General features: G+C 53.0%; 1 protein-coding gene across 3 annotated transcripts; it reads right to left on the bottom strand.

Moving 5' to 3' along the window:
- Window positions 1-4,635: 4,635 nt before the first annotated feature.
- TAL1 (TAL bHLH transcription factor 1, erythroid differentiation factor) lies at window positions 4,636-20,525 on the bottom strand. 3 transcript variants are annotated; one of them, XM_045858656.1, is made up of 5 exons: window positions 20,416-20,525; window positions 17,334-17,491; window positions 13,389-13,835; window positions 11,997-12,091; window positions 4,636-8,292 (listed from the first exon to the last, which is right to left on the bottom strand). In XM_045858656.1, the coding sequence occupies exons 3-5, from the start codon at window positions 13,832-13,834 to the stop codon at window positions 7,838-7,840; spliced, it is 996 nt and encodes a 331-aa protein (XP_045714612.1). In that variant the 5' UTR covers window position 13,835; window positions 17,334-17,491; window positions 20,416-20,525; the 3' UTR covers window positions 4,636-7,837. The 3 variants fall into 3 exon arrangements, with proteins under 3 accessions (XP_045714612.1, XP_045714602.1, XP_045714621.1); XM_045858646.1 differs by lacking the exon at window positions 20,416-20,525 and adding an exon at window positions 19,182-20,117; XM_045858665.1 differs by lacking the exon at window positions 20,416-20,525 and adding an exon at window positions 17,698-17,813.
- Window positions 20,526-23,084: the final 2,559 nt, after the last annotated feature.

Genomic DNA, 23,084 nt, shown 5'->3' with positions numbered 1-23,084 from the left:
TAGCACTTAGTTCACGCTGAGTTTAGACGAGTCCCTTTGCTTCTTGGAGTCTCAGTTTTCCCATCTGTGCAGCCCATCCCTCACCCTGTGCAAGGCAGAGCACAGCTAATGCTTGGCACAGATCTCTTGATTGATTCTCTCTCTACTGCCTTGGGGCGGGCCTACTTGGACTTGGGGAAAGAGGTGGGTAGGTGGAGCCCTGCTGATGTGGAGACTCAGGGACCCACTTGCCATCCTCAGGCTCCAGCAGCTCAAGAAAATACTTTAGAGCCCAGAGCTTGTCAGGCAAGCTTCTCTGAGTCTCCATGTCTCAGACAATTGTCTCCAGGCAGCAAAACCAGAGGCACGAGGGCAGGTCCTGCTTAGGGCTAGTGTGTTTCTTTCTGTGGGCTTACACAGGCCTGAGGGCAGCCTGAAGATCTCAAACTCAGAGAGAGGTCTGGGCATGGCCTGGGGGAGGAAGCAGACTCAGGGGCTGGTCCAAAGGGGAGAAGAGGCGTGGAGAGTCAGAAATGCACTATCAGCACTGCCCGTCCTCCCCACTTCCTCTCTTCGAACGGATCACATCCTGTTATTGTGTGGACATAGAAGGCCAGGAGCTGGGGAGGGAGGCAGGGCTCAGACCAAATGAGGGGGAGAACAAGGAGGAGCCAAAGAAAATGACACAGTGGGCATTGGGTAGCTCCGCAGCTCAGTCCTGCCTGACCCTAAGTAGCTAGGACAGGAGTAGGGAACCCAGGAGGAAAGAACAGTATCCCTGGAGCAGCTTGAATCTGCCACTGAGAGAATATGCTGGGGCTCAGACCAGGCTGTGCCTCACTGCAAAGGCTCCTGGAAGAAAGAAAATAGCACCTCCCCCAGGAAACCTTCCCCAGCATCTTCCTCGAGCTCCTTCAATCCAGGAAACATTTACTCTGGGCCTCCACTGCCAGAGCCAATCTCCAGTAGCCACTGTGTGTCTCTCTCTCATAGCACTTGCCTCCAGGGTTGCAATGCTCTGCATCCATCCCCTACACCCCACTTCCAAGCAGCTTGTGAGCCCTCTAGGGACGGGGACAAGGAAAGGTCCTTGCTGGCTCCTCAGCTTTGCCCAGCATGGGACAAGACCAGAGGAATCCCTGCTGCTGTGAACAATTAATGTTCCCACTTCTTTTACTCTTTTTCTTTATTCTGCCATTCCCAAGTACAGCCTTACCCCAACCCTATGCCAGCCATGGGGTTTAATAAGGCTGCTTTCAATGAAACACAACAACTTAACATATATTATTTTGAAATCCCATGACAGCCTTGTAAGATGAGTGTTAATATCTTCATTTAACAGACAAGTAAACTGGAGCTCAAAGAGATTCAGTGACTTAACCAAAGTCACACAGCAGGTACAGTAAGTGTGCCACTGTATCTTGAACCCAGGTAAGGCTGACCGCAAAGGCTTGGGTCTCTCTGTGGCCCAGCTGCCTTTCCTGCTCAATCCCACCTGTGCTCTGGCCTTTCCCTCCCAGAGCTGACACCACACTGACTGTCCTCACTGCCAGGAGTCTGTCTTTGAGCTGAATCTCTTGCTGTAGGCAAGCTCTCCAGAGCCCACGAGGATTGCCCGTGGCCCTATGCCGTGAGCATATGGCTGGACAAGCTGAACTGCCATCTCCCCCATTGCAGAGTGCAGGCCTAGCTGCTGTAAGAGCTAGGCTGTTTGGCTGTTTCTTCTTCTTCTCCTGGGGCAGTGAGCACTGTCTTTGGACTCAGACCAAAATTCAAATCCTGGGTCGCTTGGTGAAGCCCTATCCCCTCGTTAGGCCTCATTTCCTCCTCTGGACAATGGAGGGGGTGCCCTATGTGATCTTGACTTACTCTTTTCCTTATTATGACTCATGATGACCAAGCCTCTGCTGCTGGACACTGTGCCCAGCACCAAGGCCTGTCCCCCGAAGGCTGGTCAGAGGTGCCTGCCTGTCTCACACGGGCTGTGTGCTGGATGCTGGGGAACAGTTCATTGTTTTATAAGTAGGAAGGAGACAGTGGGCAGCATGAGGAGGCAAGGCTGCTATGAACAGACCAGATGCACAGCCTCCTCATCTTCATCACCCCCACCTTACTCCATCCAGGTCCAGTATGATAACCAGAGCTGTCACTTGCCCCTTACCAGCCCAGGACCATGGTATTAGGTGGGGGCTTAGAGCAGGCATTTTCTAGAAATGACCCTGTCTCCCACCCATTCATCCCCCCTCCACCCTCTCATTCCATACTGCCCTCAAAACCAAGCTAGAATATTCTATACAGGGGAAACTTTTCCTTCAACAAATGTTGAACATGACCTGGGGCAGGTCTGACATAGGGCGAGACAAATCAGTCATGGTTTTGTCCTCAAGGAGCTCGTGTTTGAATCAGGAAGCAGACAAGTGGACAAGCAGTAGACAGCACAGAATGAAGGAAAGCCTGTGGGGACAAAAAGGAAGTGGCTGACCCCATAAAGTCTCCTGGATGCTAAGGACAAGTTAACCAGCAAGGAGTATGGCAGCAGAGGATGGGTAAAAACAAGAAGTGCAAGAACTGGATAGTTATAAAAAGAAAAAAATTCAGCCTGGACCAGAAAGAATAGTGCAATAGGAGCACAGGGAATGAAGGGCAGATGGTGAGAGTGAGGCTGGAAAGATCAGCAGGCCATTCAGGCAAGGCCCTAGAATGTGGTCCCTTCCCTGTGGGGGGCACAGGTTATCCTGGGAGGCAGGAAGCCTGGTTCTGCCCTACCTGCCACTGCTGTCATTATTTATGGGACATGTGGCCCTGGGAAGACTCCTTTCCTCTCTGGGCCTCTGTCTTCTCATCTGCAGATAAGGACCCTAGCCAGATGATCCCCAGGCCCTGGGCAGCTTGGACATTTGATAGCCTTAGAATCTCTGCCTTGGTGCCACAGAGCTGATGGACTCTTCCTGACCTCTTTGCATATGGACAGCCTCGCCTGCTCCTGGGAAAGGACCTTCTGAAATGGATGCTCCTCCTTTCCATTCTCCATCCATCACAAGTCAGGCTGATGCTTCTATGCCTCTCTGACACTGTTCTCACTATAGTCATTGGTGACCTCCACATTGTCAAATCCAGCCCACAAGTCAAGCCTTTTTTTTTTTTTGGAGCTCTCAGAAACACTGGGCTTGGCTAACCCCACGTTTGCTTTAGCCTCTGTAACTCCACACTCTCCCAGTGTTCTCCAGCCTCTCCAACTGCTGCCTTGGCTTCCTCTCTCTGTCTCTGTCTCTTAACCTTTCACCATGTTGCTCCTCAGGCTTGTAAGCACAGATCAGGTCCTAGGTCCAGGACCCACCCACCACTCTCACCACCAAGACCCCACTGATCTCCCTGCCCCAGAGCTAAGACTCACCATCCCACCTGCACAGAGACCTCCTAACACTGGGCTACGGAGAGACACACACAGTCTTCCAAAAGCCAAAGAGCTTCCCTAAAGGTCAGAGCATGATCCCAAGCACTGTCGTGCTTTTACCCCCATAGCTACAGTTGGAAACACCCAGGACAGGACAGTCACAATCCAAACCTGGCAAGATGAGACAAGTCACCCAAGGGGAGCCAGCATTAGCTGTGAGCACCTGGACTTCCCTTCGTGGCAAATCTTTTTTCCTTAATACTAATCGCCCTCCAACTTACCATATGATCAACACATTTATGATGGTTATGCATGTCTGTGTTTACTGTCTCCCTACTAGAATTTAAACAACACAAGCACAGGGGTTGTTGTTTTTTTCACAGCTGGATCCCCAGTACCTAGAACAATACCCAGCTCAATAAATATTTGTTAAACGAACTCAAGAAAGGACTGGTACTCCATTGGAAATGCCTGCCTGACCTCCTGAGGACCCTAAAGATCCAAGATCCAGCAGTGCCCATGCAGAGGCCTCCTCAGAACCCAAGGCCCCACCTCTGAATGGTATTCCCATTCTTATGCCTCTATTCACTAACCCCAAAGCCTCAGCCTCCATTCCTGAGCCCTATGTGAGACTTACACCCCCCAATCATCAAGAGCCAGGAATAAGAGCTGCCGCCTCAACTGAGCCATCAGGGAACCTGGGAGCCTCCTTTGGTGAGTACTTAATCTGTCTTGAACCTATGATAAAGCACCTGCCACCCTGACCGTGTGGCTCAGTTGATCAGGCATTGTCCTTCAAAGTGAAGGTCACAGTTTCGATTCCTGGTCAGGGCACATGCCTAGGTTGTGGGTTTGGTCCCAGGCTGGGATGCATATGAGAGGCAACCCTCAATGTTTCTCTCTCACAATGACGTTTCTCTCCCTCTTTCTCCTTCCTACCCTCTCACTCTAAAAACTTAATTATTTTTATAAAGCACCTGACCAACCATGGAAGTGGAACCATACCCCTGGGGCAGCCCTGACTGGAAAGTGTTGGTGCACAAGTGCTGAGAAGAGGCCCTCTCTGTGAGGTACAGAAAAGGGAAAAGAATGGAAAACCTACTGGGGAAGCCTCAGGGAGGGGTGGGATTCCCCCTCAGAGGACAGCTGAGTCCTGAAGGCCCCCATTTCAGGGGAGACAGGTTCTTGCCACACCTTTGTTTTTAATGTCCCAATTCTCAGGCCTATGGGTGCAACATACAAGCACAAAGTCCAGCCCCCTTTGTAAAACTTTTATTTAGAAATCTTCCCAATATATCCTTATATATATACACACATCATCACCATATGGGTTTTGTCACTAAAGAGTCACACGCCCACAGTGTTGGCCTCTGGGCAGTACAAAGGTCAGGTACCTGGAGCGGTTACTCCTCTTCTGCAGAAAAACGCGGAGACCAACATAATTCATCAATTCATCACGTACAGTACAACATTGACGGAAAGTGCTGGGCCCGCCCACAGGAGCACTGCGCTATGTACATGGGCAGGGGCAAGCCTTCGGCGGGGGGCCACGTACCATTGACATCACAAGTACGACCAGACCACCCCCAAAGGCCGAGATAGTTGTCGACTGACTACAGACTCTGTGCCCTTGGTTTTGTTTTTGGAAAAAGGATAAAGGTTGTACCATCTTGTCATTTGCCACTACAAATAAAAGAATATAAATTTTTCTTAAAAGATGGGAGTCCCTCCATTTTTGTTCTCATGTTTTGTTTTTTTTACCTTTTCATGTTTTCCCTTTAGTACAGATATTATTCTTGGAATGTTGCCCTTTCTTCATGCGTGAGGAGGAGGCAGAGGAAACAGAAGGGTATGGGGGGGTGCAGGTGGGAAATGAAAATAAAATATGGATCTTCTCTAGTTCTTACAAAGACCTGAAGCTTTGTGTCTCCCTATCCAGGCCCATTTTAGGTAGTTGCATTACATTTTGCATACTCTGTCCATGTGCCCATATCTCTTATCCATTCTTGCTCTTGTACCTTGCCTTGGAATGAGAAAGAAATGAAGTCAATCATGAAGAAATAAGAACAATCTAGATACAGTAACTTAGGTAAAAATGGTTTAGAACCTAAATCACCCAAAGCTGAGTAGTCAGGTAGACTTGCCCACTGCCTAGCTTCTGGACTCAGGGTGGGAAACCCCACTGCAGGATTGCTGTTGTAGGCAGCAGGGTTCTTTATGGTATCAGAATTCTACTATCATGGTTCCAACCAGCCCCCACCAGAGCCCTAGGAGACAGGCAAGCCAGGGTATGGACCAGAAATTGGCACTGAAAGAGACAACTTGTCCAGGCCACCCTGGGAATCTGAGAGAAGAGGGAGCCAGGTGTTGAGCTCCTGGTAGAATGTGTGATCCATCTCCTAAAACCCATGCACCCGTCCACACTGCGGCCCCAAGTCAGAATAATCCACCGGGAAGCACGCACAGCCTTAGGACAGGCGCTCTGTCTTTAGGCAGATGGGATTCCTCACAGGAGCTTCCAAGTACCAGAAAGGAACCATTCCTAATATTCACTAAAATACGATTTTGGGGGGCTGACATGGGACAGACAGTGAGAGTGCTACAGGGTTAACCATGGTGCTCCCATCCCCACGCACTGGACCTCACAACTAAAAGGAGAGGGAGTGGGGGCAGGGATCACATGGCAGTATGAGGCTGCACTCGAGGCCCCCTCACGCTGAGGGCCAGACCTGAGCTGAAACCCAAAACATGTGGGACCTTTCCCAACAGCTGCAGTGCTGGTTCCTCCACACCACCATGGGTAGGGCAGAGCCATCGGATCATTCCCCTCTGACCTCAAAGGCAGAGCCTGGTTGGGGGTGGCTGGGGTGACTTGAGGGTACAATGACGGGTATGCAGGATTTGTGCGCAGTTGGTTCCATGAGCTTGAAATGCAGGTCACAGGCAGGCCTCACCTTAAGAAAACCACGTCCCATCACTTGGATTGACACAGAAGGTCAAGGAGGGGGCAGTGGTCCACTCTACAAAAGGATTCTTCACTTACAAAAAGACTCACGGTAGTATTTCTTTAAAAGATGAAGGATAAAGATTTGATTTACAAAAATGTCATGTACAACTTTTGGAGGGGGGCACTCCTATTGCATTAAGCCAGTCTCCCACATACACCCAGTGATGACTGAAAGTGACACAGTCGAGGGGTGTTTAAGATTCTGCTACGTGAATGTGCATATGTTTGAGTCCCAGATAAGGCCTGGATTTGGACTGGATTCCCCGTGTCCTAGAAGTGAGACTAGCTCCTGGGTGGTATCAAGACCTAAAGACCTCACCAATCACTGAAGTCGGAAAAAGTCCCAAGTGCCAGGAAAAAAAAATGCCAGGAATTTCTAGGACAGTTTGTGCTCATTTTGGTTTAGAACACCAACCAGGACCATTAGCTAACAGACATCCTGCAGCAGGGAGGTTCCTCTGAGCATCTTGGAGAATGCACAGACTGGGCTCCCATCTACTGTCAGCACCAGCACATGCCCACCAGCACACTGGCATTTGCTCACCACAGGAACAGGGATGTGTAGCTGAGAACAGAAGCAAGTAGCTCTGAGACATGACTGGCCTTCGAAGCCCATGTGCCCCAAATAGCAATTGGATGAAATTGGATGAAGTTGACCCTTGCTCAATTTCATCTAATCACATTTCCTCTCTCTGCCCATCACACAAAGCCCAAAGGGCAAGCCTACAGCTGCAGACTTGGTTCCCACAGCTGCAAAAATTGGGAAGGCAGGTTTCAGTGGGGAGAAAGTAAAGCTTCAATCCCCAGGGCAAGAAGTAAGGGCTACTTGGTTTTCTGACCCTCTGGCCCAGCTAGCCGGGAGCAGGTGGTCCACTGGCCATCTTCTTCAACCAGGCCCTGAAGAAGGCACCTTGAGGCTGTGACTCTGCAGCAGTTGGCAAGCTGGATGGACCAACATGGGCCTGGGTGAAGATGGGGCTCAAGAAATGGGCAGCTATTGGGTACCTATATATTTGGACAGTGTGGCCACAAAAGCCACCCAGCCAGCTTGGGAGGGGCTAAAGGCAAGGCAGAGGCTGCTGAATACCTCAGGTGAGAGCTGACAACCCCAGGTCTCAGGAAAGACAGGGAGGGCTTCCAAGCTCCAGGCCAAAAGCAGTGCTGCTCAAGCCTCTTACTTTAGAAGTCTTAGGATTTGGGGAAGGGAGAAGACTGTGCCGTCTTCATAAAAAGTACCTACCACTTTGCTCCATTTTTCTGTTCTCCTACTGAGGCAGGAAATGAAAAAGCCAGCCCCAGGACAGCTTGGGCTTCCCAAAGTTCAGGCATCAAGGAAAGCTCATCAAGTCCATTGCCCTACTTCAGAGCTGCCTAATCTTCACCCACCTTCCCTGAAGCCCACAGTTCCAGCGGCCTGAGGGCACCTTCCTGGCTGGCCCAGGATGGCCCCAGACCCATCACCGAGGGCCAGCTCCATCAGTGGCGGGCAGCATGGCAGGATGGAGGCTGCGGGCTGTGTGCTTGGGTGCAGGCTCTTCTGTGTAGCTGTCCGGGCTGGCTGCCCCATCCAGGGAGCTGCCACAGCTGGAGTTGGGGGACAGCACATCCTGCAGAAGGTCGTCTGGAGGTGCACCACCCCCTCCTCCCCCACCCCCTCCACCAGCCCCCACCACGGGGTCCTTGCCAGGCTTGGCCCGCTGGGTGCCCTCTTCCTCCTGGTCATTGAGCAGCTTGGCCAAGAAGTTGATGTACTTCATGGCCAGGCGGAGGATCTCATTCTTGCTGAGCTTCTTGTCTGGGGGGTGCGTGGGAATCAGCTTGCGAAGCTCAGCAAAGGCCCCATTCACATTCTGCTGCCGCCATCGCTCCCGGCTGTTGGTGAAGATGCGCCTTACGACTTTGGTATGGGGACCTGGAGGGCACCAGGACAGGGTTAGGAGCATGGATTGGGAATCTCCTAAGGATCTTCTGCTGAAGGGAAGGGGATAAAAACCATCCTTTGGGAAACTTGGGAAATCCAGAATGCCTTCTTTCCAATTACTTAGAAAACTCTTACTCATCCTTCAAAACCCAGTACATCTGTTTCCTCTTCTCTGAAGACTCCTCTCACTCCCTCCAATGAGATTTAACCAACTGCCATAGCCCTAATGCCCCTGAATCTCCATTACTCTTGATCATTGCTGTATGCTTCTGTGCTTCTCTCTCTCTCTCTCTCTCTCTCTCTCTCTGGGCAGTGAGACATTTGAGGATAGGGGCTGTTTATCATTCATTCATTCACCAACTCACTTATACCAAGAGGCCATATAGTACTAGTTATGAAGACAAACTCTGGAGCCAGATTTTCTGGGTTCAACTCCTGACTACTACTCACTAGATAGTGACTTTGAGCAATTTACTTAAACCCTCTCTGCCTTAGCTTCATTATCTGTAAAATGGAGATAATACTAGTCACTCAAGTGTAAGACTATCACATGGATCTAAAAACTAACACAGGCAAAGAATTTAGGACAATGCCCGTCTCAGATTAAACATTCATACAATCAGTGTTAGCTATTATTATCTGTGCATCAGTTATTTCCTAGGAACCAGGCACTAAGGAATAATGGTGAACCAAACAGACAGAGTGGCTGCCCTCCCAGACCTTACATTTTAATGGGAATGACAGATGATGAACATGCAGCAAACAGATAAAAACAGATAGGAGGCTAAACGCAAATAAAGATGGAAGGGAACTACTAGGTTTAGCTGAGTTGGTTGAGGATGGCCTGTTGGAGGAGGTAACATCTATAAGGAAAGAACTTAAGGCTGAAGAAGAGCCAACCAGGCACAGAAAGACAGAATGGTATGTGCAAAGGCCCTGAGCTGAAAAATAACTGAAACCAGCCTGGCTGGATCAGAGTGGGTGAGATCAGGGAAGGCTCAGTCCAGTTCCACAGGGCCCTGCAGTAAGGTGTGAGGATTTTATTTGAAGGGTGATGAAAAGCACAGCGTAAGGATTTAGTAAATGTCTGCTGACTGATCATGCTGGCAGGTAGGGGACTGGAAGAGAAAGCAGAGACCAAAGGGAAAAGGACTTACACTGTGGGCTCTCTCCCCCCAGAGGGAAGTGGACAGACAGCCATGCACAGGCTCGGCCTGAGGCTGTAGGCAAGCATTTGAGGGCTGCCTCAGTCTATGCATGTCTATAATACATTGATTACAGACTGAATCAATATTCACTGGTGTTCACATACTAAGACTTGCAGAACAGTAGCAGACACCAGTGTGTATGTATCTAGCACGTATGATGTGCAAAGCACTGTGTTATATCCAAGCCTGACCTGGATTCCCAAAGCCAGGGAAGACAGAGGTGAGCCCTGCTAGTGCTTCTGAGCTCTGGGCTGGGGTGCCCACTTCCCTCCCCATCACAGAGCTAGGCTCCCAGCAGTCTTCAGGACACTCTACACATGGAAGGAACTGCCAGTACTGGCATATTTGTTTGTTCTCTTTCCTATAATCTCTGGAACAAGACCTCAATATGTGGAAACTTGGGTAGGGGAGAAAAAGAAAGGAAAAACCAAGACATCCCTTGAGATCCACTGCTCATTTCACAGCTAAGGGATCTGGGACAGAGAAGACCTTGCCTCCAAGGTCAGTCTGTGACCCAGCTCCTCTGTGCCAGCACTTCCTGCTTGATCATCTCTCCTACATGTGTGCACATGCACTCACACACACATGTTTTCCTGGGAAAGATCACTCGGCCCCTGCCACAGTGCCTCTGAAGCTGTCCTTCCAAACCCCAACAGGCCCCAGCCCAGCTGACTGTTTGCCAAAGCCCAGACCCAGGCTTGGAAAAACATAGCACACCTGCTTAGCAGTCCTACCTTAGGTGCCTCAGTTAACTTGCTGTTCTCTGCCTCCAGGCCAGACAATGGGGAGTCCCTCAGCTGTGACTAGGGAGGACCAGCCCCTGCTCCATGACTAATGGTAGCTGATCTTGAGGGAGCTCCTACATGGGGAAGGGAGGGAAGCTTTATGACTGCTGTCACAGCTAGAACTAGACAGGTTCCAGAAGAAGCACCTACCCTGCGCCAGGCACTAAAAACACTTCACCCCATTGTACACTTTCAATAATGTGAGGAAGCTGTTATACCCCTCACTTTACAGATGAGCACACCAAGGCCCAGAGAAGTTCAGCAACAGGAACCACATCAAGTCCTGACTTTGGACATTGCATTAGTTCCACTACTATGTACTCTTTTTGGTTAAATTTATGATTCAAAGTCAGTGGGCTTATCCTGCACCCTCACACCCTCCCCTTCACCATCATTTCTGTCTATTCTTCTGTAGCTCCTCCCCAGGGAACTACCCACCTCTCCGCACCTTACTGCCTGAGTCTGTCCATCCTGTATGACCTCTGTTTCTCTCTGGCTGGCCACTGAATAGATGCTCAGTAAATATTGGTAACATTATGAGTAATGGCTTCCCTAACACTCCTGCATTCCCTACAAACCCTTACACCTTCCCATCTCTTTCCTCTCCTCTGTGCCTATTTCTGCTGCTTCTGCCCTTCATAGAAAACACCTCTTGCCTGGGGAACTCCAGGGCTGGTCCTGCCTACCTCCTGTTCGGTACACCCACCTCCCCTCTCTAACCTAGCATCAGTGACACCCCATCACCCTTCCCTCTTGGCCCTACACCCATGTTGCCCCAGACTGGTTGGATCTTTTGAGGTCTGTTCCTTGCCTAGACTCTATCTGTCTCTCCAGAAGACCACAGAGAGCTCCCCTCCAGAAGCTCCAGCTCAATGCACATCCCTCCCACCTGTCCTTTGCATGAATCCCAGCCTGGCTCCAAGGCCTCAAGTGTCTTTCCTTCAGGAGCCCAGGCCCAGCCATATTGAGCACCGGGAGCTCCAGGGGTTCCCTCCACATCCCTCAGCTCTGAAGAGCTTGCTGTCCTGGCCCCCTGGATCTGGGCCCTATCTCCTACATCAGGTCACCCTTGGGAAGAGGGAAGGGGTCTTCAAATTGTTCACTCATTCAACCTCTTCCCTCAAGGTCAGGGCCAAAGACTACTCAGGCAGTACATAACGGCAGGGCTAGGGGCCCTTCTGGGGAAGCAAAGGGGCAGTGTAGAATCTATGGTGTCAGAAAGGGAACTTCGGGTCTCTGCCCTGAGTGTGGAACAAGGGACAAGAAGGCCCCACAATGTAGGGACTTAGGGGGAATTGCACCATGAAGGTGCAAGTCCAGGCAAGGAGCAGACTCCAGACTCCAAAGAGGTCTTAAAAAGAAGTGCAGGGAATCTTTGAGGGTTAGTGCTTAGTGTAGGGGCAACCTGTGTTTTTGTCCTCCCCCAGGATCTTTGCTAAGCATGGCAATAGAGCTATAGTCATGACTGCAAGGGACCCTTAGAGGTTTGGGCTAAAGGCCACAGTGTATCTTCACTCCCACATTCCCTCTTCCCTAGTCTACTTCCAAGATCTATTTGCAAGGCTACTTCCAGCAATTCGGGGTTCCAAGGTATCCTGCCCATCTATGTGAGACACCTAGGAGTAGTCCCCATGATCCCTCCTTTAAGGGGCTCTAACCAGCATGAGAGGCAAATAACAAAGGTGGGGACAGACAGACTCACCATCAGTAATCTCCATCTCATAAGGGGAGGGTCTCCTCTTCACTCGGTTATTGGTGGCAAACATAGAGAAGGCATCTGGTTCCCCAAAGAACCCACTGTGGGAAGGAGCAGGCAAATCACAAGATCACACCTAGGGTGGAGGCGAGTCAGAGGTTCCTTAGCAATCCCTCTGCATGTCCTTGAACCTCCCACCCCTGGAAAAACAGGAGCAGCCCTGGTCCCTTCACACCTGAATTGGGGATAGGAGCATGAAACACACACACACACACAAGCATACACAGAATGCTCCCAACCTCTCTCTGTGGTGGAACAAGCAAGGGGTGGTAAGGTCACATACCCACACATCCCTACACACACACACAGTCAGAAGTGAAAATATGGAACAAACAAAAAATGAACACACACCCCCCACAAATAGACATACTTCCCTCCCCCAATACAAGCACATAATCTACAACCTCCACTCTCAAACAGGTGCTCACACTAGCAGATATGACCTTCTCACTTGGTGCTGTGCAACTCCAGCACCACAAAAGGGCACACTGTCCCTTCCCCGCACCATTTTCACCCTGGTCCCATGGGGCCTGTGGACAGACAACAGACAGGAAACCCTGACTCCTCACTGCTGCCATGCCCCCTCCATCACCCATTTTGGGCTCTCTACAGCGTTTTTCTGGAGTCTCCTGAAGACCCACTGAATGACCCACATTGTGCATCCCTGTCTCATCCGCCTGTCCCCACCCCAACCCTGCCACCATCTCTTCACCATCTCAGTGGCCTTGGCAGGGAAATGGACACCCTCACACCAAGGGGTGGAAAAGCTTGAGGCCAGAGGCCACAGCTAGGGACGGAGAGGCTGGAGATAAGAGGAAGGGTTCTACTCCCAAGGCAGGCCTTGGAGCAGAGATTTTAGATGCAGAGGAGGGGGCCCATTTCCAAACGCCCTCAGACCCTTATCTCGTACCTGTCCCCAGAGGGCTGCAGCTTCCGGAAGGATTCACAGTGGAGCACATTCAGACACACTTGCCAGCACTCATTCACGAGACTCCCTCCTGGCGTCCCTTACCCCGAAACCACGCAACGCACCCTGCTTCTGCTCACACACGGCCACAGGCCTGCACTCCCCCTTGGCTTACCCAGCCCGGGCGCGCTGCAGTCACAAGGCACTCCATGTCTGCCGGCGCCCGCTCACGCACGCGCTCCCCCACACACGCTCACAGCGAGCTCCTTTCTCATTTGCACACGGGGACCCCAGCTTCTAGGCTTTGACGCCCATGAGTTTAAGACACCCCATCTCTTCTTGAGCTCCAGTCAGGCAGCCCACAAAGAGCCGACGAGGTGCCTCTCGGGCCGTGACCGCCCGCCCGCAGCGCCCTCCCTCGGGGCACCTACCTGCCGAGTGTCGCCAGCGGCTGGCTCAGGCTGTAGAGCAGCGTGCGGCCGGGGGCGGCCGGGGCCGCCAGCGCGGGCGGGCTCAACTGCACCATCCGGCCGTCCCCGGTCAGCTCTGTCGGTGCCGGAGCGGGCGCGGGCGCCGGGGCGGGCCCAGGAGGTCTGCACAGCTCGGTGGTCGGCACCCGGGGGCGCGCTTCGGCCGCTGCGGCGTCGCGGCCCTTTAAGTCTCGCACGGCGCCGCCCCCACCCGCGGGGCCGCCCCCCGGGCCACCGCGCGCTCCCAGCTCGATCACCGGGGGCTCAGCTGGGGTAGCGCGGCTAGTCTCCTTGGCGACGCCGTTCAGCAGGACCAGGTGCGGGGGGGCCATGCGGGCCTCGGCCGCCTCCCGTCCCTCTAGCGGGGGGTCACTGCGTGCCGCCTCGCTGGGCGGCTGCTCCGTCATCCTGAGGGCAGACAGACAAACAAGCGGACGCCCGCTCTAAAAACCAACCCCAGTCCACCGACGTGGGTGGGGTAAGGGGGTGAGGGCGTGAGGGCAGAAAGAGAAACTCACACACCGAGACGTGAGAAAAGGCGACAAACTTAGAGCCACATCAACACACACTGGCCCTCTAGGCCTAAAGGCCAAGCAGGGCTGGGGAGGGAGGGAGGGAGGGATGGGTGGGGGAACGCTGGTTTGGGAGAAGAGGGGAGGGTGCCTGAGAGGCACGGAGACCAAGGGCCGAAAGGACAGACAGAAGAGGACGACAGATACAGTGGAAGAAAAGGAATACAGCATCGAAAGACAAACAGAAGAGGGAAAAGGAGGAAGGAAATGTAGAAAGAGGCGAGAGAGAAATATCGCCACCACCACCCAGTCCCCCTTCTCAGGCCGCAAGGGAAGAGGAGGGAACAAATCCTCGACCGAGTTCCTCCCGCCCCTCTTTTGGTTTTGGCGGGGAATCTGTCCCGCGGAGGTGGGGGTCTTTAAGAACCTCTCAGCGATACCGACTCCAGCCTACCGCCGTACACACACCTAGAAACCTGGTGGGTTGCAAGTAGGGAGTTTAAGGAATGGAGGCTACAGGACCTGAGGTCCACTCTGCTGGAGCTGCCAGAGAATCATACGGAGGAACCAGCACCCCTTTCAACATATATTCACCCTCCTTGGGGTGTCTGTCTACACTAAGCAGATCCACGTTCTATTCTGTGCAGTCACCGAAAACCCCAGCCACCCTTTACCCGCACTGGGACTGTAGATGAGACATCTGGAAGGGAAGATAAAGATCCTGGCCCTGCTTCCCTGCACACTCCACTCTCTCTGCTCACCTGCACTCAGAAGTGAGGTGGGGTCTGGAAGGGAAGGCCCGCTGAGGCAGTAAGGAGCCTGAGGGTGCCCCTGAGGCTACTGGGGCCTGGGCTCCCATCCACGCATGGAAAGGGGTGTCATAAAGGCCCTTGCACTCTTCCAGCACTCCCCTACTGCCTTTCTGCCTTGGCGACGTCCTCTGGGAAATACCTCCTTATACATTTAAAAGCACTGTGCAACAGCTCAAGTAAACATTATTATTGACTGGAAGACTGGGCCACTCAGGGGACCGCTGCCTTGCCCCAAGTCACACTGATTTGCAGAACTCTGGTCTCACTCTGCCTACACTATCCTCCCTATATGCACTCCCATATACATCCCCGGAGCCAAGGACACTCCTCTCCACAGCCACACTCCAGGATGACGACAAAGGCTCCAATGCCCCACGAGCCATTTCTCCCGTCACCCTGCTTCAATGCCAGTGGAGCCAGGCCCCACCTAGGACTAAAACAAAAACAAAACAAAACAAAACAAAACAAAACACCATGAGACTCGAGGCCCAGAGGTTGGGGATGCTTGTAAGTTGTTTTATTTAAAAAACAAACCAAATTCGGCAGTCTTCATAAGCTGTTCAAAATAAGTTTCCTGTTTTCAAGATTATATAATTGGGGTATTTTATAGCAGAAACTAAATACATGAATATCCAACTCGCCCCCAAGCAGAGTCCAGCTAATCACTCACGGCAGCCATTGAGCTCCCGTTCTGCCACTGCAGTGCTCCAGAGGAAGGCAGCCTGGGCACCATCCTCGCACACGAGAAGAGGCACTGGATGGACTTTCTGAAACCTCTCCTTAAGCTCAGCTCACTTGCTACCAGACACACAAGCCAATGCAGAATCATCATTCAGGCTGTGCTCCTTCCCTGGGTCTGCCAACCCTGAGGCCCAGCCCAGGAACAACAGAATTCACTGAGACCTGGTGCACATGAGCTGCAAAGGCAGTGGGTCCACAACACTTCACTGGCAGCGAGTTTATGATTATGGCAGAAACAATAGATCTGCATCCACAGAATAGGGCCAACAGGATAGTGCGGCCACTAGAAATGTGCCCAAGGAATACGTGTAGGCCCTTCTGGTTCCTCGGCAGCAGTGAAATGCACCAGAATATACTATCCTGCAGCAAAACACACACGCCCCAAGGTGCTGGCTCCCTACCTTACTGTCCCAATGCGTGGCGTGCCCAGTGACACGTGCTTCAGCCCCAGTTTCTAACCGAGCAACAGACAGTGTGCACTGCAATCGGACTGAGCTCAGACTCTCCTTATGATACATTTATACCCTCTGATTAATTCCAGGGCTCCCCCGCTGAGCTAGGAGCGGATCCTGGAGGGGTAAGGGGAGTACATATTCCATATGAGTTGTCCGTGGCCCCAAATGCTCTGCCAGAGACCTATAAATATCTATATCTCCCAGGCTCCCTGTGGAAAACCTATGATTGGTCCCCAGGGTCTGTGGCGGACCACTCCCTGCCTGGCCCTCCCCGGAACTCAGGAAAACCAAGCAGGTTCTTCTGCAACCAGCGTCACCCAGGCCAGGGATCCGTGCCCCAAGGGACGCCACAGGAGGACTCACAAACACCTTGGGTTGTCAGTTTTCAGGAACTAACCGCATCACTTGACTTCATTTAAGATTACTAAAAAGAAAGCCTGAGTGATTTTCGTTTTTTTGTTTTTATTTGGGGAAGATGAGGGAAGGGAGAAAAGGTTTCAATCTGAATGGCATTATTGAATTCGACCACTACAACTCATCCGTCTTTGTGCAGCCAGGACCCAGCTCGCAGCACCCGACACCGGATTTTCACTTTTGTTGCCAGCCGCCAGAACGTTTCTGTGTGCCGGAACAAGTCTGGGACCCGGGAGCTTTGGGGTGGGGGTGAGGGGGAGGCGTCGGGTGCCTGGCAGCTCCCAATTCCGAAATGCAGAGTTTCTTATATGAAAAGAGCCCCCGGAATGCCTGGGGCTAGCGCCACCGCCTCAGACCCCACAGTGCACCCACACCCGCACGACACCCTTGGGGGAGCCCCAAGTACGCTCGCTGGAGAGCCCGCAGCGCCAGTGAAGAGAACCACTTCCCCCGGCTGCTAGGGCAGTGCAGGGGAGCTCCGCGCCTCACCCTAGGCTTTCAGCCCCGGCCAGGGCCCACCCGAGTCAGGACCGCTCTAGCCAGGATGGCTGCGGCCTTCTTCCTGCTGCCGGGTCCTCGGCGGCGCGGGCGGCGCGGGCGGCCCGCGCCACCCGGACGCAGCCTCCCCAGAGTAGGGAGCCTTGGGCAACGTCCACAGAACCGATGGGAGCGCCCTGCGGGACTGGGGTTCTGGTTTTATTAGTTGTAAAAAAAAAAAAAAAACCCACAAACGACTAGCTTTTGGCTTTTTGTTTTTAACCGAGAGTCGAAAAAGGAAAGGGCCCTGCTGGGAGCCACAGAGGGCACGGTCAGCGGCGGTGTCAGATCGCGGATACCCAGCTGCAGGTTCGTCCTCCCCTCCTCCTCCTTCCGAGACCCGACAGTCCTCGGTCCTGAGCCTCCCCCACCCAGGCCGGAACCCGAGGCCTTCCTGGACACAGTTTCCACAGACAACGTTCCCCCCAAACTCACCTGGGGCATATTTAGAGAGGCCGACCCCTCTGAACAGGATCTCCACGCCGCCGCTGGACACGGGCCGGAGCCGAGGTCCAGGGCGCGGACGCGGGTCTTTGCTTCCCCGGGTCTCGCCGAGACACCGGCAGTTAGGCCGCGGCGTGGTCCTGGGCGGTCTGCCGCGCCCAGACCGAGTTTCCAGGAAAGATGGGGGTGGAGAGAAAGAGGGAGGGCGAGAGGGAGGGAGAGAGAGAAATGGGGGTCAATGGCTGAGCATTACCTCACGTCCTCGCCAGCGAGCCCAGGGGAGTCGCGAGCCGCTTTCCGCCCCCAACCTGCAGGTGTTCACAGCCTCCCCCCAGCCCATAAAAAGACCCTACACCTGACCAATCAGGAATAGCGACTCAGTCCAACCACAACAACAGCCCCGCTGCAGTCCTCCCGGAACATTTGCGGACCCTGCAAGCGGGGCGTCTGGCTCGGCGCGGCCGAGTGTGCGCTCTCAGCACCGGCGTGTGGACCAGGCTGGCTCCGCAGCCGTCAGGCCGAACCCGAGGCCTCAGCGCACAGTGGTCCGCAGACTGGCTTGGGTGTGTGTGTTGCGGGGGGGGGGGGGGCGTGTGGAACGTGTGTCAGAAAAGGGGGATCCAGGCTTCAGGCCCTGGTCCGTGGAGCAGAGCCTCTGAGCCCTCCATTCTCTCCGTGCCCCCCACCTGCCCATCTCCAGCCCAAAGCGAAACCAGAACCCGAGTCAAAGACTGCTCTCGCGCAGGAATGGGCTCGGAACCTCAGGGATCCGAGAGAAGGGGGTGGTGGTGGTGGTGGTATTTGATCTATCCAGGACCATTTTTTCTTCCCATTGTTTAAGGGGAAAAAACAAGAAGAAGGAAGGAAAGAAAAAAAAGGAAATGAGGACAGAAAAAGACTTTAATTTGGGCATGAGTGCACGACGCAGTGTGCAGATGTTTTATTGAGTGGTACACCTGAAACCTGTACGGTTTTATTAACCAATGCCACCCCAATAAATTCAATTTTAGAAAAAGAAAGGAAGGAGGGCGATAACCAATGCCTCCCTTCAACCATCTCTACACAACGAATTTGGATTCGTCGGTGTTCAGACCTGCAAGGAAGGGGAAAATTCTAATACTTCCTCGCAGCGATAAACGAGGCACAGAGGAAGGCAAAAACAAACCCGCTGTTGCTTTCCAGAGTGTAGGGGTAGCAAGATTTAATTTGCTTTTTTTTCCCCCCTCTTCGGAAGGTTTTGTTTAATTTGTTTTGTTTAAATCTTCCAGTCTATATGGGATCAGTCATGAAAATTTTGGATTGATTGCAAAAGTCTCCATCTTTTTGCCCCGATTTTGGTGGAAATATAGGAACAATTACTGCCTGAGGTTTCAGTCCAATGCGGGAGATTTTCTTTCTCCTCTAATCCACAGGGCAGAGGGGCGGGAAGAAGAGGAATCCGCTCATTCCCGGTGTCTTACGTCGGGACTCGTTTTTTGCTGTGTGATCAGTCCTTTTCTCCATTTTCTCCCTCAACCCTAAATCCAGGAATGAGAGAGAGACAGAGACAGAGACAGAGAGAGAGGGAGGGAGAAAGAGAGCGCTGCTGGCGGGGAAGGGTGGGGGGAGCCTCGCGGCTTTGTTATGGGTCCAAAGGAGCTAAAAGGAAAAAAGCCTCTTTACTTCTGGACGATTATTTTAATTAATAAGACAATGACGATGACATTAGCAACCACTGTAACTGGAAAAGAAAAGAAAACCCTTTCCTTCGGACCTAAGGCAGCACTGACCTCGTCCCTGGGAGCCCGGCCCGGGTCCCCGATGCGACGGGTACCCGACCCTCGCGGGAATGTCGCTTACCGGGGAGGGGTGGAAAAGTGTTCCTTGGAGGTGATCCCGAGGGCCCCCACCCGAGGCTCGAGGCTTGGAGAATGCGCCCATTGTCTTTTCCGGGCGTCTACCGCGGAGCCCAGCGGTCGTACCCGCGAGACTGACCAGAAATGGACAAACCGCCTGAGTACGGCAGGGACCCAAGCCGGCGGCTACCGGCTGGGAGGCGCGGGCCTCGGCGAGCGCTGCTCAGCTTGGAGCCTGGAAGAGCCTCCCACGCATTAGCAAATCCCCGAAACACCGAGGCACAGACTGGCCTCCAGTCAGAGCAGCCACCGATCCGGCTCTGGCTCTCCATCCAAGCCAACAGTGGCTTCCGAATACCTCGTAATTTGGAATAAAGTGTGAAATCCTTGTCCCCGCTCCCAGTCAGCCCCCTCAACTAGCGCCTTCATCTCCCTCGCGCGTTCCCTGCTACCGGCCAGCGGTGTGCAAATGCACATCTAAAGGACACAAGCACACAGTCATACAATCCAGTCCTGTGGTGAGACAGGACCACACACTGTCCAGCCCCATGGCAGGGAAACACAGCCCCATTCTGCCCCACAAACCGACATGGTCGGGCCCGTTCATTGTCCACTACGACACAACGAAATCAGTCCAACGCAATCGCTCGCGGACACACAACTCCACCTAGTCGAGATCACACACGCCCCACACAACAACGGAACCACCCAGACACAATCTCAAAGGCCGCACAGCCCACACACAGACCAAGACCCGTGTCCAGAAGCCAAACTAACGTAATTATGTGCGACAAAGAAAACGCAGAAGAGCCACCAAGAACCCAAACCCACACACCCAAACCGCGCAAACAGCACCCCACTCAGACGCACGCCCGATCGCCAACAGCACCACACTCGGAGAAGCCCACGCCGCCCGCTGCGGACACACGCGCTCTCACAGTCCCACCGCACGCACACAACCACGAAGGAATGAAAACCAACCACCGCCTCGCGCGTTTCTGTATATTGCGTAAGGAAAAGGGGAAGGAAGGAAGAGAGTCTCTGAGACGGGAGGGGCGGCGGCGGCGAGCGCGACGGCGTCCGTGGAAAATACCCCCCACCGAAAGAAGTCGAAGGAAAAGGAGCGAAGAGCTCTCCGGAGAGCAGAGAAACGAGCGGGAGGGGATGGACAGGGAATCCCGGGAGGCCGCAGGTGGCTCCCCCCCCCCCCGCCCCCAGAAAAAGGCCGGAATGCTCACGTTTTGCAGCTACGAGGGGACGCGTGTGGCCAAGCTGAGGCCTGGGCCTCGGTGCGGGGGGGCCGCCCCCGCCCGCCCCCGCCCGCGCCGGCGCGCGCCGCGCCCCCGGCCGCTCCGCGGACTCGCTCTAATCCCGCGCACGTTCCAGGCCTCGTTAGCATGGGCCGCGGCGCGCCGGGGCGGCGTGCGCCGCGGAGATAAGGCACCGCCGCGGGTCCGCTCGCCCTCGATAAGCGCCTCGGCCATTATGGGCCAAATGATTCATTTTAATTTGGCAATTTCACCGGAGGGAGTGGGGACTGGCTGCGTGGGGCTGGGACCCTCTCCGGAATGCGCCTCACGGAAAGTCGGGCGCTCTGTCTAGGACCCGACGGGTCCAGCCCCATTTCTGGTCGCGAGGCCTCTCGGAAAAAAACAGGCTCCCCGCCACCTCACCCCTCCCTCGGCCTTCCAGACGCCTTTCCTCAGCGACTCCCCTCCCGGTGCTCGGTCCCTGCCTCTGAAGCCCGGGGCACGGAAACCATCACTCCTAACCCTTCCTTGCAGCCCCATTTTATTCTCTCTCCAGTGTCCTACACACCCCGATTTCACGGGGCAGCCACTCCGATATCCTACATCCTCCAGCCTCCCTTCTTCCCTTCCCACCACCCCCCACCCCGGCCCTTCCACCACGCACCCCCCTCCCCTTTTCTGCTCTAAAATGCAGTCTGCTGGCCGGAACGGCACCGGCTGCGCTCGCACCCGGGCCTCTGTGGAGGCAGAACTGGTGTCAGTGGAGAGATGAAAATGTCCATTCTACTGCGTTTCAGGCTGAGCCCAGAGCCCAGGAACATCCCTCCTCCCATCACATTTTAAACGTTTTAACCTTGCTCCCGAAGCACGGTTCTAAGCACTCTACAAAACATCAACTCATTTAGTTCTCATAGGCAATCCTAAAAGGCTGGCGCTATTCTTATCCTCAGTTTGTAGATGAGGAAACTGAGGCACAGAGAATAAAAGTGATTTTCCCAACGTAACGCATGAAGTGAGTGGTGGAGCAGGAGTTTGAAGCAAATTATGCAGAGCCCTCTCCAGAGCCCGGCTGACGAAGAAGGGCGGCGGCAGCCTAGGTGTGGAGGGAGATGTGGGCTTCACTCGTTGGAGGGAACAGGGTCTGTACTGTGGGGCAGCAAGCCGGGTTCAGGGAGGTGTAGGAGACTGGGGCTCAGCCCACAGGGGTATCTGGGTTCTTTCTTTTATGGTGGAGTGAAAATAGCACAGGTTCAAATCTTACAAGTCCCTTAGCCTTGAACCTCAGTTTCTTCATCTGTGAAATGAGGAGGTAATACCCACCTCACAGAGTGGTTGCAAGGATTAAATAGAATGACCTTTAAAAGGTGATGGCGAGGACAATAATCTATGAAATCTCACCCAACACAGAGCCCAGATGACATCATAGGCACTTGTATGGGAGTTCTGGCTATTATTACAGAGAAAGAAATTAAGGCACAAAGAGACATGACTTGGCCAAGCTTAAAATGCCCTAGGAAGAAAAGCCAAGACCCAAACTTGAGTATCCAGTTCCCAGTCTACAACTCAACCCACAATGCCCAGCTGCTTTCTCCTTCCAGAATCTGGTTTTGAGCTTCTTTTGGGAGCTGAGAACTAGGGAAAAGACCTTTGCCTGGTCACAGACTGAGTCCTGGTCAAGGACTGAGCTCAGAATGCGGCTACTGTCTGAGTGCTGGTTCGCCCCTGGCTGTCCGGACAGCTCTCCACGAAGATGCGGTTCATTCAGTGCAGGCTGTCTGTCTCCTCTGTTCCTTTTGTGGTCTTCGTGGAAGTCAGGGTGTCATGTGGGTAAAGGTAACTTTTACAGAAGAATCCTGTGGAAGAAGGGCCATCCATGGCCTGAGAAAGAGTGCAATTCCACAAGGCCTCCCCTGGCCCAGCTACACCAACTGCAGAGAGGGGACCCTGAGGAGGGGCCTCTGTGATCTGTTCAGCCCCACTTCTCTCATCCATAGCTGCAGCCCTGCCTCTTTTACTGTTACGAACTCTAACTCTCCTTCCATTGTGTCTTAGCTTCTGCTGGTCCTTCTTCTGCTTTATTGTCCTCCTCTTCTCACATCCATCCTTCCAGATTCACCATTTATGCCACTTTCTGCCTGAAGGCTCCCTGCAAGGGGTTGGCTTTTCTCTCTCCCTCCTCTGGTCTCCATTGCCTTTGCTTGGCTGCATCACTTCATATTGGGTTGGCCAAAAACTTCATTTGTTTTTTCTTCCATAAGATGTGTCTAGTAGTGCTTAATTGTCTTTAACTTCACTTGAAATGATTTTGTTAGATTGTATTGTGACAGCTGTCATGTCAGTGTGTGTTTCCTAAACAAAATCAACATTGGTGAATTTTTGTGTAACCATTTTAATGTTGAAGGTGGAAGAAAATAAGCAACATTTGCAGCATATTATGCTTTATTATTTTAAGAAAGGTATACACACAACTGAAACATAAAGGAAGGTTTGTGCAGTGTATGCAGAAGCTGCAGTGACTGATTGAATGTGTTAAAAGTGGTTTGCGAAGTTTCATGCTGGAGATTTCTTGCTGGATGATGTTCCACGGTCGGGTAGACCAATTGAAGTTGATAGCGATTAAATTGAGACATTAATTGAGAACAATTGACATTATACCA

The sequence above is a fragment of the Phyllostomus hastatus genome, unplaced genomic scaffold (genome assembly GCF_019186645.2).
Source record: "Phyllostomus hastatus isolate PE091 unplaced genomic scaffold, TTU_PhHast_1.1 phas_contig_147, whole genome shotgun sequence".
Lineage (NCBI taxonomy): Eukaryota > Metazoa > Chordata > Mammalia > Chiroptera > Phyllostomidae > Phyllostomus > Phyllostomus hastatus.
This window is presented reverse-complemented; position numbering and strand designations above follow the sequence as displayed.

What these genes read in the sequence shown, in the direction of transcription:
- TAL1 (XM_045858656.1), bottom strand. Translation starts at nt 13,834, where the DNA reads ATGACGGAGCAGCCGCCCAGCGAGGCGGCACGCAGTGACCCCCCGCTA. An exon ending in CCGCTGGCGACACTCGGCAG is followed by an intron (nt 12,092 to 13,388) that starts GTAGGTGCCCCG and finishes TCCTTCCCACAG; the next exon opens with TGGGTTCTTTGGGGAACCAG. An exon ending in TGAGATGGAGATTACTGATG is followed by an intron (nt 8,293 to 11,996) that starts GTGAGTCTGTCT and finishes GGTGCCCTCCAG; the next exon opens with GTCCCCATACCAAAGTCGTA.